Genomic DNA, 16,318 nt, shown 5'->3' on the forward strand with positions numbered 1-16,318 from the left:
AACTGTATTTAACGACACGACGTCTAGAGATATTTTTTATGCCATAGTTGGCGACTATGCCAAAGATAAAACTAAAATCATGGCTGCAGTCAAAGTGAAAAATACAAAAGTGAGGAAATTCACTAGAATATTTATAATTTCATTTGTTGAAATCTAGTAAATCTGTTCACTTTTGTAATTTTCACCTCGTTTTAAGAATTGTAATAGCTCCCTAAATGTTTCAAAACATTAACCAATCAAAATAAAGAAATCTTTAATCGTTTTATCCTGATTGGTCAATTAAATATTTCGAAGCATTTCTAGCAGAGTTGGCATGTTTTAAACAATGTGTTTAAAACTGTTTGATTAAAACTTGTTTAAAACAGTGGATATTGTTTTAAACATTTTTTTAAAACAGATTTAAACTACTTTTTTTGTTTTAAACAGTTTTAAACTATTTTTTACTTACTTTTACATGGGTTCGCACCCTTATATTTTTGATTGTGCGGGAGCCTTTAAGCGTTAAAGATGACATTTGTAAAGGTTAGGAAATCTGTCAATATAAGATATATCGCCGACGATAAACATAAGTTTGTGTCGATAATTTGCACGTTTCCAGCCCTAGATAATCCTCGATGCCGAGGAGGAGACTATTGACGGATAGCGGTGCATTATTGTGCGAGAAGACGATCTGTCCATCGCCGGAGGAACTGAGTGTAATAACTAATAATGTCAGATGCGAACAATGCAACCTCGTCTTCGCGAATGTCTCGCGTTATAGATTGCACGATCTCAAGGTGCACCAACGTAAGAAATTGGATAAAGTCGCAAAGGAGAATGTACGCTATCACTGCCCGGTGCAATCTTGTGTCTACGCCGTCAATTCTCAGAGATATTTCAGCAGCATGAAATACTTGAAGCAAGTGTGTATCGTGTATATTTTAATAATACATTAAATAATTTGTAATATTATAATAATAATTATAATATAATTATACTATAATAATATAATATACTAATATAATAATAATTATTATTATAGTATAATTTAATAATGCTTTATGAAAAAAATATTTGTGTATGAGATTGTTATAAAAAGAATAATATCGAATCATTTTTCCAGCATTATCTGAAAGTTCACGCAGAAAAGAATTATGCGTGCGATCGCTGTGGTAAAAGTTTCTCCATTGTATCTGCTAAGGAAGGACACATGAGAGTCTGCGGCGTAGAGTTTAAGTGCTCCTGCTCAAAGATTTATACTACATATGAAGCGCTGCTTACGCATGCAAAGCGATCTTTGCATACCATAACAGAAAAATACAAAAATTCCTTAAGGTATTCTTAATCATTATGTATTTTTAGCTAGCTTACTGATCGATAGAAAGTTTAATCGATATACTTTTAATGTCTTTGCAGACGTAGTAACTCCAAGACAATACAAATTGTCTTACCAAGCAGAATTATAAGCAAACCTGTGGCGATACTACCTAGTCCAGATAAATCTGAGAGAGATGGCAGAAATATTAGTACTACAGGGAAGAGTACATCTGACATTGGTGTACAGACAGATGATTACAAAAGAAGCAGAAAGTTATCGAGCCCATCAAAACTCAATAACTCACATTGTAATACAAAACGTCGAATATCCAAGCAAACACAGACTAATAGCTTGACTAAAGAAAAGAACTTTGGAAAATCAATGGAAACGCAAACGACTCAGGAGTCGCAAGCGAACAAAGAATCAAAGAGATATAATCTCGGAAAGAAATATCGTCGCACATTATTGAAACCATCGGAACCCATGTTGCTCAAGGAAGACCTTAATCTTGGCGATAATTTTGCATCGACGAATTTATTTAGTCCGCTGCCGCTTTGCCACGATGTAGGTTTGCAAGATTTTTGGGAGAAAAGTACGTCAGGCACGCAAACGATACCAGAAAAGGACATGTTCGAGGCATTTAATGATAATGTAACTCAGACGGAATTCGAAACACTCTACGAGCACAGCCGTAATCCTTTAATACAGTGTGTACCAAAGAACACTGTGGCTCTGATGACATTGCCTTATGTAGAGGATGCGTCGACAGTTGTCGAAGGATATCCTTTCACTTCGACCGACGGTATATCTCGAACAGATCCTATGCTAACTGCGAAAACTTTCGACGATAGATTTAGTAGCATAGAAACACAAACCGAACAAGCTTTTTCCCCTTCATACTTTTACTCTGAATCTTTATCGAGATCGTTTACTTTAAGTTCGAATATCGAGACTCAAACCACGGATAATTTGGATAATATGGAGCAGCTATTGTACAGTAATACATATACTCAGACTTGCAACGAAATACTGTCCTCTGATCTAGGATTGTCCAATATACAAACTCAGACCGCTTGGTCGCACGACGATACCACAGTTTCTACCGAGACTCAAACAAAATCTTTGATTTGTGAGACTGGTTGTAACATTCCCATAGGGGCTCCCTGTAGATCCTGGCTAAACACGCAAATAAGTCACACTGAAACACAGACTGATTTACTTAATATTTTCGAAGAATTTCAATAAGTTAATTATATCATTTTTACTGACTCTTATTGTTTGTATTATTTACTTTCTCACTTTGGCATTTAATTTAATTTTTGTACAATTTTTATCTATGCTATTTCTTTTCTGTGACATGCATTGTAGATACAGAGTTGTTTTCAAATAATTTTGATGATTCATTATTTTATTGTTTTACTTCATTGTTGTCTATCTTGCATTCAACATGTTAAAAAAATTATCCATTTCAAATTTTCTTATTAATATATATATATATATATATATATATATATATATATATATATATATATAAATAATTAATCAAGATTTTATGTATCAAGAAAGAAATCTTTTGGATTTTTCAGGATTTCTTATGACATGATTGGGCAATTATATTACATTTATATCTTTTAACTTTTTTATTTAAAGCTTTTTATTTAAAATGCCAAATAAAAAAGTTAATGAAGTATCATAAATGTTTCTTACTGCAATTGTACATATGTATATGTATTGTTATTCAACTCTTTTTAATACTAAAGTATATATATGCATTTCACACATACTCGAACATACTCTGCGTGTGTATCTGCATACATACATGTATCGATTGAAAAATAAATATTGGCAATATATATACATGTTATCGAGTAATCTGTAACTTATTGATAAATTTATGGTCTGGGATCATACTAACTGTACATCTGTTTCGTATTTCTATTTAAAGCCTCATGTATACACATACACAATAAGAGAGAGTCATTTGTCAAAAATATATTTTGGCTTTTACATCGTGCGCTGTATTGTATAACGCATACAAGAGATCACTTTTAGCATTCTGTCAGCTTCTGCTGTGATAATATCACGAAGATTTCGAGTATCTTTCAAATCCATTTTTTTTCGTATTTACGTACAATATATAACTAAAAAAATATATATGTTTCTTTAATTACGAGAAAAGTCGCTGATAACAATATCATCTGCATTTTTGCATCGTCATTTTGCATCGAGTGAGTAAAAATTCTTGCACAAACTATCACGAACAGAAATACAAAAAAATATAACAAATATTTCATAAATAATATGTATATTTATATATTCGGATCAAAAGTGATCTTGCATTAGAATATTCGTATGGACGACAGCAACAAAGATGGTAATTTAAAATTCTGCGACAAACGCACAGATAACAACAAATATTCGAATGATGAGTAATGCGTTTCGTTGCGTTCGCAACATTTGCTGCACAATTATGTTAAACCTGTCAGTTTAGGATTAACTATTATAGTATCAGTATGCAGCAAAATTATTACAATTGATGGAATATATGAAAAAGTGATAAAATAGGATATATATATATATATATATATATATATATATATATATATATATATATATATATACAAGAAAGAGAGAGAGAGAGAGAGAGTTATACTGCGGGACCAGCGGCATTGTCCTCATCGGAATCGGGTAAAAAGTCTTTGGTCCAATCTTCTATCCTATCCATATTTTCAAGGGTCGATGCAAGAACTCTCAGGTTATCCACACCGGACATTAACTGTCTGTAAAAAGGAAAAAAAAATGAACATAAATTCATTCAAACTTCTCATAGAAACAGTTGCAACTTTTATATAGATCTTTATTAAAATTGCAGATAGTATTTTCTTCTGAATATTACAGAGATTATCTAAAATAAGAATTAAATAATTCTTTACCTAAGAGATACTTCGGCCGACGATGCAGCTGCGAATAAATCACGGGCGAGCCTTCTCACAGTGCGATTCATGTTAGCGATACCAGTATTCGATTCGCCTTGTCCAGCGGTCGAGGTGCCAGCTCGAAGTTGATCGTTTTCCAATTGTAGTAGAGATATTTCTGCCTAAATTAAGCAATTCATACAGTTCAATATACTAATATTACATTTTTTCTACTGTATCACATGAACTGTGTGTATGTATATGTTTAAGTACTAACCGTCAAAGCTTTAATCTTCTTTTTCAACGATGTGACAGTGCTTTCAGCGTTAACTGCTCGTTTCTGATAATACAAATAATGTTAAAAAGACAAATTTTTTTTATTTATCTATATATATATATATATATATATATATATATATATATATATAATGTATATAGTTTTTGTACTTACTGTACTTCGTTTTAAGTTATCCTCGACTTGTTCCATCGCCTTTTCCAAGTGTGCTGTTTCCTCGTGTTCAACTTCTCTCTTGGACATTAGTTCTGCTTCCAATAAACGAATTCTGCAATTGGCGTGCAATAATTTTCAATTAATAATAATATATGATGATAGTCAATAAGCTAAAAACTATTTCAGTAAATTGCAATTACCTTTCAGTTTTTTCGCTTATTTGCCTTCGAGCTGTCTCTAATTGCTGATGCAACCTTTCATTTTCGAGTAAAAGCTGCAACATGTATAATTACATATATTATTTTATTTTTTTCCATATAATCTTATCTTTATTAGATTCCGTAAACATTCTTACCCTTCTTTCTGCAGATTCTGTCATATTCGCACCAGTAGGTTCTGGGTCTGCAGACCTATTATATATGGGTCCATCGCTTAAAAAGTCTGGCAGAGATTTATGGACACTCGTTTCACTTCCTGGCAGATTACCATCTCGTGTGGTCGCATTTACATTGGGATTAGATTCGGCAAAGGGTAATGGTAAATCAAATGGAAACCCTGTATAAAAAATAGCTATTATCTTGATGAACTTTGTACGAGTGTATAATTTAAAACATGAAATGTGTATTATACATAAGTGTAGCACATAGGTACCTCTGTGTTCAGGGCGAAGAAGATAGGACGTGCTTTCTTCAAGCCCCTCCTCAAACACAGGCAAGTCCATCCACTTCGAATGCATCGCATTCGACGCAGGATGATCTCTGTGCGTTGAGGCTTTGTGCAGCGTATCAGTGAGATCGAAGGATCGTAGGTCTTCGCCAAAGATTTCAGAATCATTCTTCTTGGTTTCGTTTCGCAATCGAGACTGCCTCTGTTCCACGCTGTTCAATGCAAAATCTGGTAGATTATCTACATCGGGCAATACCGGCAGATCGGCTTCGTGATTCAGATAACACTGTTCGATGACCAGGTGATCCTGCACGAAATCGGGCAGCTCCGTCGGATTTCGGCTCGAGTAAACGCCACCGCTAGCGTTATCCTTATCGAGAACGCTGCTGGGACTCGACGTGGGGGATGAATAGACCTTGGGCCGTGCCCCGGTATTATGATAGTTGGTTTGTTGCGTGCCGTTCTTCAAGAAGGCCTTGAAACTGAAGGGATTGCTGTCGCGACGCAACAACGTATGACCTAAGCAAACAATCGTTATCAAATTGTTATCAAATCGTTCTCTTATCAATTACAAAACAATTGAAGCGTATTAATAATATATACAGCAGGATTGGTAAACTCTGTAATTTATATATTTTTGAAATCTACGCCGATATACAGTGTATCCTAACCTGTCGCCTGCTCAACGGGTTGACTCCTGGAGTTAGAACTGTCTGGTGACAGACGGCTGTTCCTGGACGGTTCTCGGCAACGAACGGTCATCTTGTCTTCATCGGACGACGAGGACGTCAAGCGAGCGATGTCGTTTTTGCATCGCGTCGCCTCGCTATCGTCGACGGTGTTCGCGGCCGCTGTTGGATCGTCCTCGTCGGACGACGAGGAACACAAGTGTTGCATTAATAACGATCTAACGTACGAATCGTCAGTTATTTTACGATTATTTGCCATAACGGTTCGTCGACCGAACCATTCACTGCCTCCTAAACTTCACCTCGCCGAGAAGAGAGGTCTACGCTTGTCACGTCTGTCACCGTCTGTCACCCGCTTCTGGGACTGCTGATCGTGTCAGGTAAGGTTGGCTCGGTATTCTTCATTGACATAAATAAATATAGACTGCGCATGTACATGCCGCTATTTTAATCTGTATTTTCTAAACTTATTGAAGGTAAATATTTTATATATAGTATATATTTAAGGGGTTTTTATTTTTTAAGGAAGAGAAAAAAGGAAAGAAGAGGAATACGGTGAATGGTGAACGGCGTCTTGTCATTTCGCTCGTTTGACATATATATGTGTGTCATAATATTATTTGCGCAGAATATACGACTTAATTTTATTGTCAGTGTTTTGCTGTGCATGTATTGATATATTTGTCTCGCAAGAATGCATGATTGACATTCTGTTTGAAATTGTGAGAAGGCTTTATCATGGCTTGAGTCTTCTACGCGTTATTGAAAGTTTGTCAACAAACTACTCAAGTATTCAAGTTCCTTCAAATTTGACATCTACCTATTTGTCATATCGCCTGCGCTTGGAAATAAAACTCTTATCAATTCTTTGTCGCAGTAGAAAAATGGTAAATGTGTGTATTTATTTCTGTTGAAGATATGATTGTGATATAAATAATAATTTTTAATTTTTAATAAGAAAGTGTCCTAGTAAAAATAATATATGAGAAAAATTTGAAAGAAATACAAAATAAGTATGAACTTGTTTTGTCTTCATTTCAGTCTAATATTTATTGCATCTGTTGTAAACAATTGTCCAATGGCAATCACAAAGATATATTCGATGACAAATTGTTGATCAAGTCAAAGGAAAATAATACGAATGAGGAATTTGATAAATGTATGATATTGAAAGATGCTATCGAATTAATTACTGGCTATAGGGTGAGTATCGTGTAATAAAATTATTATATTTATAATTTATATTAATGCAATATATCATATGTATGTTTATGTAATAATTTTATTTATTATGTTTTTTTCCCATTTTCAGATATCGAAGATAGATAATGCAGTTTTGTGCAAAATATGTTTTCAAAAGGTAGAATCTTATATAATTTTTCGATCTCAACTTGTCGCATCATTTGAAAGAGCCAATGGTACGCAAGTTCCAGATCTTATTTCGCCAAATTGCAAAAATATGAAATTTACAGAAACTTCAAAAACACAGATCTCTGATACAGGTTTGTTTATAATAATTAAAATATTGTACAAATATATACATTGTTGACAGTGATTAAATTTTAGGATTAGAGGCATTCAAAGAGATAACAAATGTGTGTGAGAATAATATTACAAAATGCGATGATTTATCAAGCAGTGAATCTGAGATTAATGATTCCTATTCTAATGTACTGCCAAACTTTCAATCTTTTGCTGACAACATTTCTGATTCCATTGATGATTTTGATGATAATTCAAATGTTGATATATCTTATCCAAAGATTCAGAAAAGCGATATAGAATCAGATGTAAATGTGTTTTCTGACGAAGACAACAATGAAATATTAGAATTAGCTATCCAAAGTAAACATAATGATTCTATCAATATCAGCTTAACTGAATCCGAAGAAGACTATGATTATGGACCAAATGTCAAAAAATGTAAGATTTCAAGTTTCTAATCAAATTTTGATTTTTTTAAATTAATATTGTGTATAATTATTTATATGATATATGTGCAAGGGTATGTATATGTATATATATATATATATATATATATATATATATATATATATATGTAATATATTTAATAATATAAGTATTTTTCTGCAATAATTTGTCTTAATTGTCTTTATTTTTTAATATACATGTATATATGTCTCATAACTCTCAAAAGAGATTGATAAAGAAAAATAAATATATTTAAATAAATAATGTAAACTTTATGTTATGGCTACTCACAAAAGTAATTTGTATTAAAAAATAAAAAGGAATATATAAATTTTTTATAGTTATATCGATATTTCAATATAATAATAAAAATTGTATTAGAATGATCAATCAATCAATATAAGAAATCAATATATCAAAGAAATTGGATAATTTAAATCTGCTAAACTGACTGCTCTAATATTGAGTACTTGCTGCGTTAAATATTTATTTTTTGTATTGTATTTAACATGTTTATCACATTTTATAAAAAAATATGTATAACATTGAAAAGTTGATCATCCTAAGCAACTGGCCCATTAGCTCAGTTGGTTAGAGCGTCGTGCTAATAACGCGAAGGTCGCGGGTTCGATCCCCTCATGGGCCAAACTTTTTGTTATATGTTGAAATACGACATAGTATATATTAATTCAATCTATATATTTTATCAGGGATAATAACTAGTTAAATAGTTAAAAGTTAAGTTAAAAAATTGAAAAGTTAATAACTTTTAACTTAATTTAGTTAATTTTAAACGTATTAACTTCTAACTTAAATTAATTATTTTTAAATGCATTAACATTAACTTATTAACTTTTTTTATACAATTTAAAATAATTCAATATTAAAGTCATGTGAAATTGATCATAATGCGAATATTTTATTTGTTATACAATAAGTTTAGTCGAAGCTGTTGATTCGATTTCGCCGTTAGATAGAAAATTAACTTTTAATATTAATTTTTTAATTTAATTTTAACTGAATTAATTTTTGTTTAAGTAACTTTTAACGTAAACTTAATTTTGAGGCCAATAATTTTAAACTTAACTTAATTAAAAAAAGAAAAATATAACGTATTATTTTGTTTAATTGAAAATGATTGTCAATTTTTGTTTCACCTTTAACATCGAAATTAACGGTTTAATATATTATATAAAAATCTGTGATCACAACATAGGTACAATTTATGTACCTATTAAGTTCAAATAAAAAATTGTTTTATAAAAAAGTGAATTTTTTTAATTAAAAAAATCTAGGAACAATACAATCGAAATGTTGATTCTTTTAATCAACTGGCCCATTAGCTCAGTTGGTTAGAGCGTCGTGCTAATAACGCGAAGGTCGCGGGTTCGATCCCCTCATGGGCCAAATTTTTTATCCTAAAATAAATATAGCCTAGAACTATATTAAGAAAATACTACATGTATATGCATTTATAAATAAAAGACATTTATTTTTATAGAATTAAGAGCAAAACCAAATTTTCTGTTTGATGTAAATATTTATGTAAATATTTATTTTGAGAATCTTTAATGTGTCAGTATGTATTGTGAATTGTGACGCACATTTGTTTTATTATTTGTTAAAAGCAGTTAAAAATATGGTTATATTTTGATCATGTAATTGAGAACGTAGAAATCTTCAATGGCATCTTTTCGGACTAAGTTCCAAATTTTTGGTCTACTCATATCAAACGTAAGACGTTATTTTGACTAATATCTATACAAATAAACATAGATAGCACTTGGTAAACATAATTTATTTTTAGAAGAATAAATATAACTTTTTCTTACGGCAACAACCGTGGCATTGCGCCAGGCCTGTCTTGCGCTTTAAGAAAAATTTTGACGAGGATCGTTACAATGATAAAGAATTGCCATTAGTTAAAGTACTGCCGAAAGGTTCCGAACGTTATGGTAAAAAATTTAATAGAAGATTTATAGAATAGTAATAAAGGCTATTTATGGAATTTATAGAATATTAATTTTAAAAATTCAAAAAGTTTCTAGTGAAAATTGGAAATTCGTCTCTTTTAACATAATTGCTTCAATGTCTTGACAGGAAAGAAAAAGAAAATGCGCTTTCTAAATTTCCGAAGAATATTACCGACAAAGACAGAGGAGCGGTCAATAATTAATCGCAAGACGCAAACACTCTTGAAACGGAAGTTGACGTTTTGGGAATACGTGTTTGGTCCCAAAAAATCCTTGGATTTTTATTGGCCGATTCAGAAAAAAATGCATCATAAGGAGAATTCGCATAATCAGGTGATAAAAGAATCAGGTGACGAGAACGTAGTGATCAACACTGAACAAGTTATTAAATCTTCGACAAATCCGAGGAACTTGGAGCCGCAATCGTCACCGATATACAAAGTTCCTACATCCGTATTGTTGAACAGGATGATAATAGATAATAGTCTCTACGAGGTACCAAAGAATACTTGATTAACATTATCATCAATGCTATCCTCTCGAGATTAGAAAGTCATTTAATATTTTTTAAATACGATTTCTAAAGACATCGTGTTTTGTGTTTAAATTTTTATTAATTTCTTGATTATTACAGAAGAATAATAACCAGGATAAAACGATAACGTTCGCAACGACCAGAAGATCGCACGATGAGATGAAGCAGCCTTCGAATTTCCAAAAAATCATCGAACTTCAGACGGACGCCAAATCGGAAAATATTAAGGAACCGGTGCCTCAAATGTCGACACAGATAAGTGCGATCAAAGCTCGCGATCCTCTGACAAAAATGCCGAATAAAGCAATAAAACAAAAAAAACCAGGAAGGCACTCGAGAATTGAACAATTAGAAATTTTAGTGAACGAAAAAAAGGCCGAGCTTAAACGCGCGTCACCAATAAATCTAGACTCTGAAAATTCCAATAAATAAAAAAACAAACAATGGTTATAGTTAATTATACAAGTATCAGTAATCAGATAAAAATGGTTTTATTCTAAATATGTAAAATATATATATATATATATATATATATATATATATATATATATATATATACAGAGTGTCCCAGAATTACCGCATTATCTGCTAATAGTAAATTCTTGAGAATATTTGGAGACGATTTTTCTTCAAAAAATATCAAGAGAGCATTATCTTTTGCAAGTTTCTAATTTTTTTTCCATCATATATCTTTATGTAACTAAGCTTTAAATTAAAAAATTCTCTTTTTATTAAAATAAATTTTATCTGAAATTAGCTAAAGAATTAATGCAGTTTTAAATTTCTATGAAATTTAGTTTGCAAAAAGCCCTTTTATTTTAATCGCTTATAACATGGCATTTATTGATGCCTCGACATTTTCGCTGAAGAAAAATCATCTCCAAATGATCTCAAGAATCTGCCATTAGCAGGTAGTGCGGTAATTCTGGGACACTCTGTATATATATATATATATATATATATATATATATATATATTTATATATATATATTTTTTAATATATATATTATATATATATATATATATATATATATATATTTATTAAATAAATAAATATATTTTTTGTATACCAGAATAAAATAATTATAAGCATATATTCAAACATCGAAAGAAAAATCGTGAAAAATGCAAATGACAACTGTAAGAGGATCTACATTATCAATCATATCGAGCTGTGGTAACCACATATCATGAGCCATACATACTCGCCGCCAGGTGGCGCAACGATAGCTACGAGCGGGCGATTGCGTCAGTTCGTCCTTTCGGCGCGATAAAAAAGAATTGTCATTTTTCATATTTTATCATTATATTTGTGAAGAAAAGGGACTCGCGAGTCGCTCGCAAAGCAACGAGTGCGCGCGTTCGCCTTTGTCGCGATTGCGAGCAAACGGTGGAGAAGCGATCCCTTCCTCATTTCATGATCACTGGATCAGTCCGCTGACCGGACATAACCGCTGCATCGATCCGACACAGCCCGCTCGCCCGCCCACCCTCCTCGTCCAGCGGCGTATATGGTAAGAGGTTATGTTGACTCTGTCAGCTTGCATCGCGCGATTCACGATTGCTTGGTGTGAAGTGAGCAGACGGATTGCACGTGCAACTTAAGATTGTGATTTTTAGCCACAGAGGCGATCGACGAGAACGTGAGCGATAAGAAAAATGGAGCGCGCTCTGATAAGCGCAACGACAATCGCACGTGCAACGCCCGGGCTTCCGGAGCGAAGCTACTCCTCGCCGTGAGCAAAAAAAATAATGCTCTGTCGAATGTCGTTGTCGTTCCTAGGCTTCCTCCGCAGTGCTGGCCACGGGGTGGACCATCAATGTCTTGCAGAGGAGCCGCCGCCATCGTCGCCTGCACGTCGAGACGACGCAGTCGGGAGAAAATCGGTTCCGAGGCAACGGAATGCGTGCCTTCCGACACGCTCTTTGCCCTGTCGAAGACGGAGGGGATCGCTAAGAAGGATAGAAGAATTAGGAAAAATGAGGCTTGGCACCAGACGACGGTCAGCAAGAGCGCCGACGTCGTCGAGACGGTAGCCGATTTTGAGAAATGGCTGAAGATGCGCAACACGGAGCCATCGGTATCAACAAGCATGGATCTGGACGCGGCCAAGGTGGTGGAGGGTGTTGATCGGTATCTGAGCGAGGAGGTGCTGTCGCATGGCTACTTTCTAAGTAAGGATCCGTATGGTTTGTCCATCGACATCGATCTGGCAGATGCCAAGAAGCTCAATTTGTCATCGGGCTATGATCCGATACTGCAGGATCTGACACAGAGTGAGAATCGATTACTAGAACCTCCATGCGAGAAGGTCGTCGATGAGTTCATGCTGCCAGAATTTCAATTGGATCATCTAGATCCTCTGGCAGCGCTCTCATCAGATGACATGATGGTAGCCGGTGAGATCCTACCATCCACCAGCAGCCAATCGATATTAAATCAAATAGAGAACCAAGACGTTGAACAAATTGCTCCAAAAATGGAAGTTTTAGAGCGTAACACTGAAGTAGCCTGTGAGAAATCTACGCAGGTTGCTCTCAATGAAATACCAGTGAATTTAGAAGCAATGAATAAGATGGAGGATATAAAGTCAGAGCAGGAAACTGCGATACAGTGTTCAAGAAGTTCTTCGGAACTTTTTATTGAGGCGTTATCATCGATAGAGGAGAACTCACCGAATTCCATAGAAACAGATACTCAAAGTAGCATAATAGAACAATTGAAATCGAAGACTAGAATGAAACTTGAACCGCGTATCATTAAAAAGCGTCGGCAGATGACGGAACGATTAGAGAAGAAGCTTGACAAGCACATCAACGGAAAGAGTTTCACCAATACGGATTCGCAGGATGGCGTAATGGCTGTGGTTGCCATATCTACTGATAAAATATCCAACACGACGCAGATTGTCATCAACACCGGAACGGAGAAGCAAATCTATCAGGGCAAAACTTCGGAGCTGATCGAAGCAACAGGCAACTTTCCGAAATTGCCCAAGATAGATACATCTACTGCGATCTGGAACGGTAACATCGAGTATAATGTTGATAATAATCCGAGTAGCTCGTACGAAATTGTCATATCCAATGCGCTGGAGGAACTAGGCATCACCGATGACAGTTTGCAACCTGTAAGCGTTACCGAGCACGACAAAGTATGGCTCTGCCCGCGAGCCGGTTGCAACAGGCAATTTGGTAGACTGTACACTTTAAAAGGTCACTTGTTGGCTCATTATGGAGTTAGACCGTTTAAGGTACGTTGAAAAGTATCGTATGTTTAATTAAATGATATAATTCTGACAATTTGAATGAAATCGAACAAAACAATTTCTTATTGCCTTTTTTTTTGTAATCATCTTTATCGATCACTATTTTTGTAGTGTGACTTCGAAGGCTGCACTTGGGCCTTTTATTCCGAATTCAAGTTAAAAAGACATAAGGAGACGCATCTGAAGCGCAAGGATCATGTGTGCCAAGTGGAAGGTTGCAACCGTCGTTTCACCACTGTCTACAATCTGTGGAGCCACGAGAAATTACATAGTCGTCCAAACCGGATTGTTTGCCAGGTACCGAACTGTGGCGAAAAATTTCAGACGAAGCGGGCACTGGAACTGCATATGAAATCGCATGATCAACGCCACGCGCCTTATGTTTGCCAACACGAAGGTTGCGGCAAGCGTTACTACAGCAGCAACGCGTTGACGTCTCATCAGCGATCGCACAGCTATAAAGAAGTGGACATCAAGTGCTCGTGGCCGGGCTGCGGGAAAGTTTTCGATAAACCGTGCCGACTCAAGGCCCACACGCGCTCTCATACCGGCTGCAAACCTTACCATTGTACGTTTCAGGATTGCAAATGGGCATTTTCATCATCCAGTAAACTTAAGCGCCATCAGAAGAAGCATACCAACGAACGCAAATTCATGTGTGATGCACCGGACTGCGGTAAGGCTTTCATGCGTTCGGAACATTTAAAGGAGCACCGGCTGACACATAAGGAAGGCCGATTTTTCCAATGTTTTGTATGCGATGCTCGATTCTCTGCCAAGAGCAGTCTTTATGTGCACATTAAAAAGCATCAGCAGACCAAGACGGACGTAAGCCTAGCCGACAATGTGCCGACAGAATTCGGCTATACTTCCGGCGATCAGAAACGTTCGAAAACGGACGAATCTGATTGCTTGCGAGTGAAACCGATCGTCAAGCCGAAACAAAAATCCACGGAACTAACGAATGCCATAGAAACTGTCACGAAGGAAGATGACGCCGAGAAGCCGAATACGATATGCGACATCAGTACGCGTTCCCAGAATTCTCAGGATCAACTGGAATGGTTGTATCGTTGTCCGATAGAGATGTGCGATTATCTGATTGGAAACGAGACGAGTCTACGCGAGCACTTACTGAAGATGCACGGTATACATTGCGACGATCTGCTGGATAAGCCGTCTTCGGACGTTACTAATACAGACTACATTCTATATGCGGTGCACGAATCACCCCCAACTTCGCCAATCGCCATCGAGGAAGAACAGATGGTTATGGTAACACCATGCGACGCCGTTATCCTCGGCACCTCGTCATCAAGCGCGGATCGTCGATGTCTACCGGAACCGGAACCGCCACCTTTCAATACTTTACTTAAGAGTTCGGAATCGCTACATACCGATGTCTGTGCCGAGCAAATTGACAAGGGAATTCTATCGATCAAGAAAGATCAGAATTCTGCGAGGACAGATCTGACATATTCGGATTGGTCCAGGCTGAAGAAAAACGGCACACTGACGGATTCGATAGTGACAAACACATCGGATGTTGCACTGGGTACAAGTAGTGATCTGAGCGAGAATCTATTGCTCACGGAGGAATTACCATCGATGTATTATCAGGACGATGTGGCAGGTACGGAATATCAGGTGTTATTATTGGACTCGAGTCCACTTGAGAGTGCCGTTAATTTGCGCGGTCTCGAATGACTTTTGTGATAATCGTGAGTGAGATTTGGATAATCGAATAACTTTTATGATAAACGAATGGTCGAATGAGTGTAGTATGATCGTTTTGGACGACATGATGATTCTTGTTATTTTAAATGTAGCTTAAAATTGACACGATCGTTCTAAACTATGTGATGTGTGATCATTATATTAAACATAGCTTTTTTAAAAATGGTGACTCTAATACGATCTGTGATCTAGGAGCTGGCCTCAGCCTGATATCCATTTGTATTATGCGGCTCATAATCGCTTTAAATCGTTATTTTATTAATAAATCGTTGATATTTTTCCATAAAAGTAATTACCTGCGTATTTTATTGTTATTGCTATCCGACGCGTGCTTCAAAGTCATATATTGTTTACAAATAATTTACTTATTTTTCGGCTTTCCTTTCTCGACATTTCAGCCTGTATTTTTTTTAATATACATGCATACACACATATATCCATAAGATCTTTCGCTCATTATTTGATATATAATTTGACATATAGTGGTACCATATTGTGAGATTTATTACAGTTTAATATCTTTTTTCAAACAGCGCTATATATTAAAAATTACACGATAATATCAATTACAAATTTACACATTGTAATAGTAACAATGGAAAAGAAAACATAAAAATGTACAAAAAGTATAGACGTGCATACACATTAAAGAGTAATTGTTTATCTTTTCAAATTCCATTCGTAATATTTATCTATATATGTATCGATACGCGTTTGAAAAAAAGCATTTAGCCATCATGTAATTAATTAATTTTATTTTATTGATTCTTACAGTATAGTAATAAATTATAAGATTAGCCAAACTTATGCATATGTAACTGAAACACATAAACAAATTCTTGTATTCTAAAAAA

The 16,318-nt window shown here is 35.0% G+C and overlaps 5 protein-coding genes and 2 non-coding genes across 13 annotated transcripts; 6 read left to right on the forward strand and 1 right to left on the reverse strand.

Annotated features, from left to right (window-relative positions):
- The first annotated feature begins 386 nt into the window (after positions 1-386).
- LOC126853329 (uncharacterized) lies at positions 387-2,796 on the forward strand. Of its 2 annotated transcripts, XM_050598963.1 has the most exons (4): positions 387-522; positions 599-902; positions 1,103-1,314; positions 1,396-2,796. In XM_050598963.1, the coding sequence occupies exons 2-4, from the start codon at positions 615-617 to the stop codon at positions 2,540-2,542; spliced, it is 1,647 nt and encodes a 548-aa protein (XP_050454920.1). In that variant the 5' UTR covers positions 387-522; positions 599-614; the 3' UTR covers positions 2,543-2,796. The 2 variants fall into 2 exon arrangements, with proteins under 2 accessions (XP_050454920.1, XP_050454919.1); XM_050598962.1 differs by having other exon boundaries at positions 410-902.
- A 422-nt stretch (positions 2,797-3,218) lies between these two features.
- Positions 3,219-6,290, reverse strand: LOC126853331 (uncharacterized). The gene is made up of 8 exons (XM_050598968.1): positions 6,001-6,290; positions 5,315-5,848; positions 5,019-5,218; positions 4,864-4,937; positions 4,664-4,775; positions 4,490-4,552; positions 4,231-4,394; positions 3,219-4,077 (listed from the first exon to the last, which is right to left on the reverse strand). Exons 1-8 carry the CDS (start codon positions 6,275-6,277, stop codon positions 3,945-3,947), a joined length of 1,557 nt encoding a protein of 518 aa, XP_050454925.1. The 5' UTR covers positions 6,278-6,290; the 3' UTR covers positions 3,219-3,944.
- Positions 6,262-8,032, forward strand: LOC126853340 (uncharacterized). 4 transcript variants are annotated; one of them, XM_050598987.1, is made up of 5 exons: positions 6,262-6,398; positions 6,544-6,911; positions 7,060-7,221; positions 7,331-7,520; positions 7,585-8,032. In XM_050598987.1, the coding sequence occupies exons 2-5, from the start codon at positions 6,717-6,719 to the stop codon at positions 7,959-7,961; spliced, it is 924 nt and encodes a 307-aa protein (XP_050454944.1). In that variant the 5' UTR covers positions 6,262-6,398; positions 6,544-6,716; the 3' UTR covers positions 7,962-8,032. The 4 variants fall into 4 exon arrangements, with proteins under 4 accessions (XP_050454944.1, XP_050454945.1, XP_050454942.1 ...); XM_050598988.1 differs by lacking the exon at positions 6,262-6,398 and adding an exon at positions 6,409-6,494 and having other exon boundaries at positions 6,673-6,911; XM_050598985.1 differs by lacking the exon at positions 6,262-6,398 and having other exon boundaries at positions 6,414-6,911.
- A 490-nt stretch (positions 8,033-8,522) lies between these two features.
- On the forward strand, positions 8,523-8,596 carry Trnai-aau (transfer RNA isoleucine (anticodon AAU)). The gene has a single exon. It is a non-coding gene; the product is annotated as a tRNA-Ile (tRNA).
- Positions 8,597-9,283: 687 nt separating this feature from the next.
- Trnai-aau (transfer RNA isoleucine (anticodon AAU)) lies at positions 9,284-9,357 on the forward strand. Its single transcript has one exon. It is a non-coding gene; the product is annotated as a tRNA-Ile (tRNA).
- Positions 9,358-9,566: 209 nt separating this feature from the next.
- LOC126853341 (uncharacterized) lies at positions 9,567-10,890 on the forward strand. Its single transcript, XM_050598990.1, has 4 exons — positions 9,567-9,684; positions 9,758-9,905; positions 10,051-10,418; positions 10,558-10,890. Exons 1-4 carry the CDS (start codon positions 9,634-9,636, stop codon positions 10,888-10,890), a joined length of 900 nt encoding a protein of 299 aa, XP_050454947.1. The 5' UTR covers positions 9,567-9,633.
- An 812-nt stretch (positions 10,891-11,702) lies between these two features.
- LOC126853324 (uncharacterized) lies at positions 11,703-15,434 on the forward strand. 3 transcript variants are annotated; one of them, XM_050598944.1, is made up of 3 exons: positions 11,703-11,972; positions 12,065-13,712; positions 13,839-15,434. In XM_050598944.1, the coding sequence occupies exons 2-3, from the start codon at positions 12,279-12,281 to the stop codon at positions 15,432-15,434; spliced, it is 3,030 nt and encodes a 1,009-aa protein (XP_050454901.1). In that variant the 5' UTR covers positions 11,703-11,972; positions 12,065-12,278. The 3 variants fall into 3 exon arrangements, with proteins under 3 accessions (XP_050454901.1, XP_050454902.1, XP_050454900.1); XM_050598945.1 differs by having other exon boundaries at positions 12,079-13,712; XM_050598943.1 differs by having other exon boundaries at positions 11,703-13,712.
- Positions 15,435-16,318: the final 884 nt, after the last annotated feature.

Source organism: Cataglyphis hispanica, chromosome 12 (assembly GCF_021464435.1).
Source record: "Cataglyphis hispanica isolate Lineage 1 chromosome 12, ULB_Chis1_1.0, whole genome shotgun sequence".
Taxonomy (NCBI): domain Eukaryota; kingdom Metazoa; phylum Arthropoda; class Insecta; order Hymenoptera; family Formicidae; genus Cataglyphis; species Cataglyphis hispanica.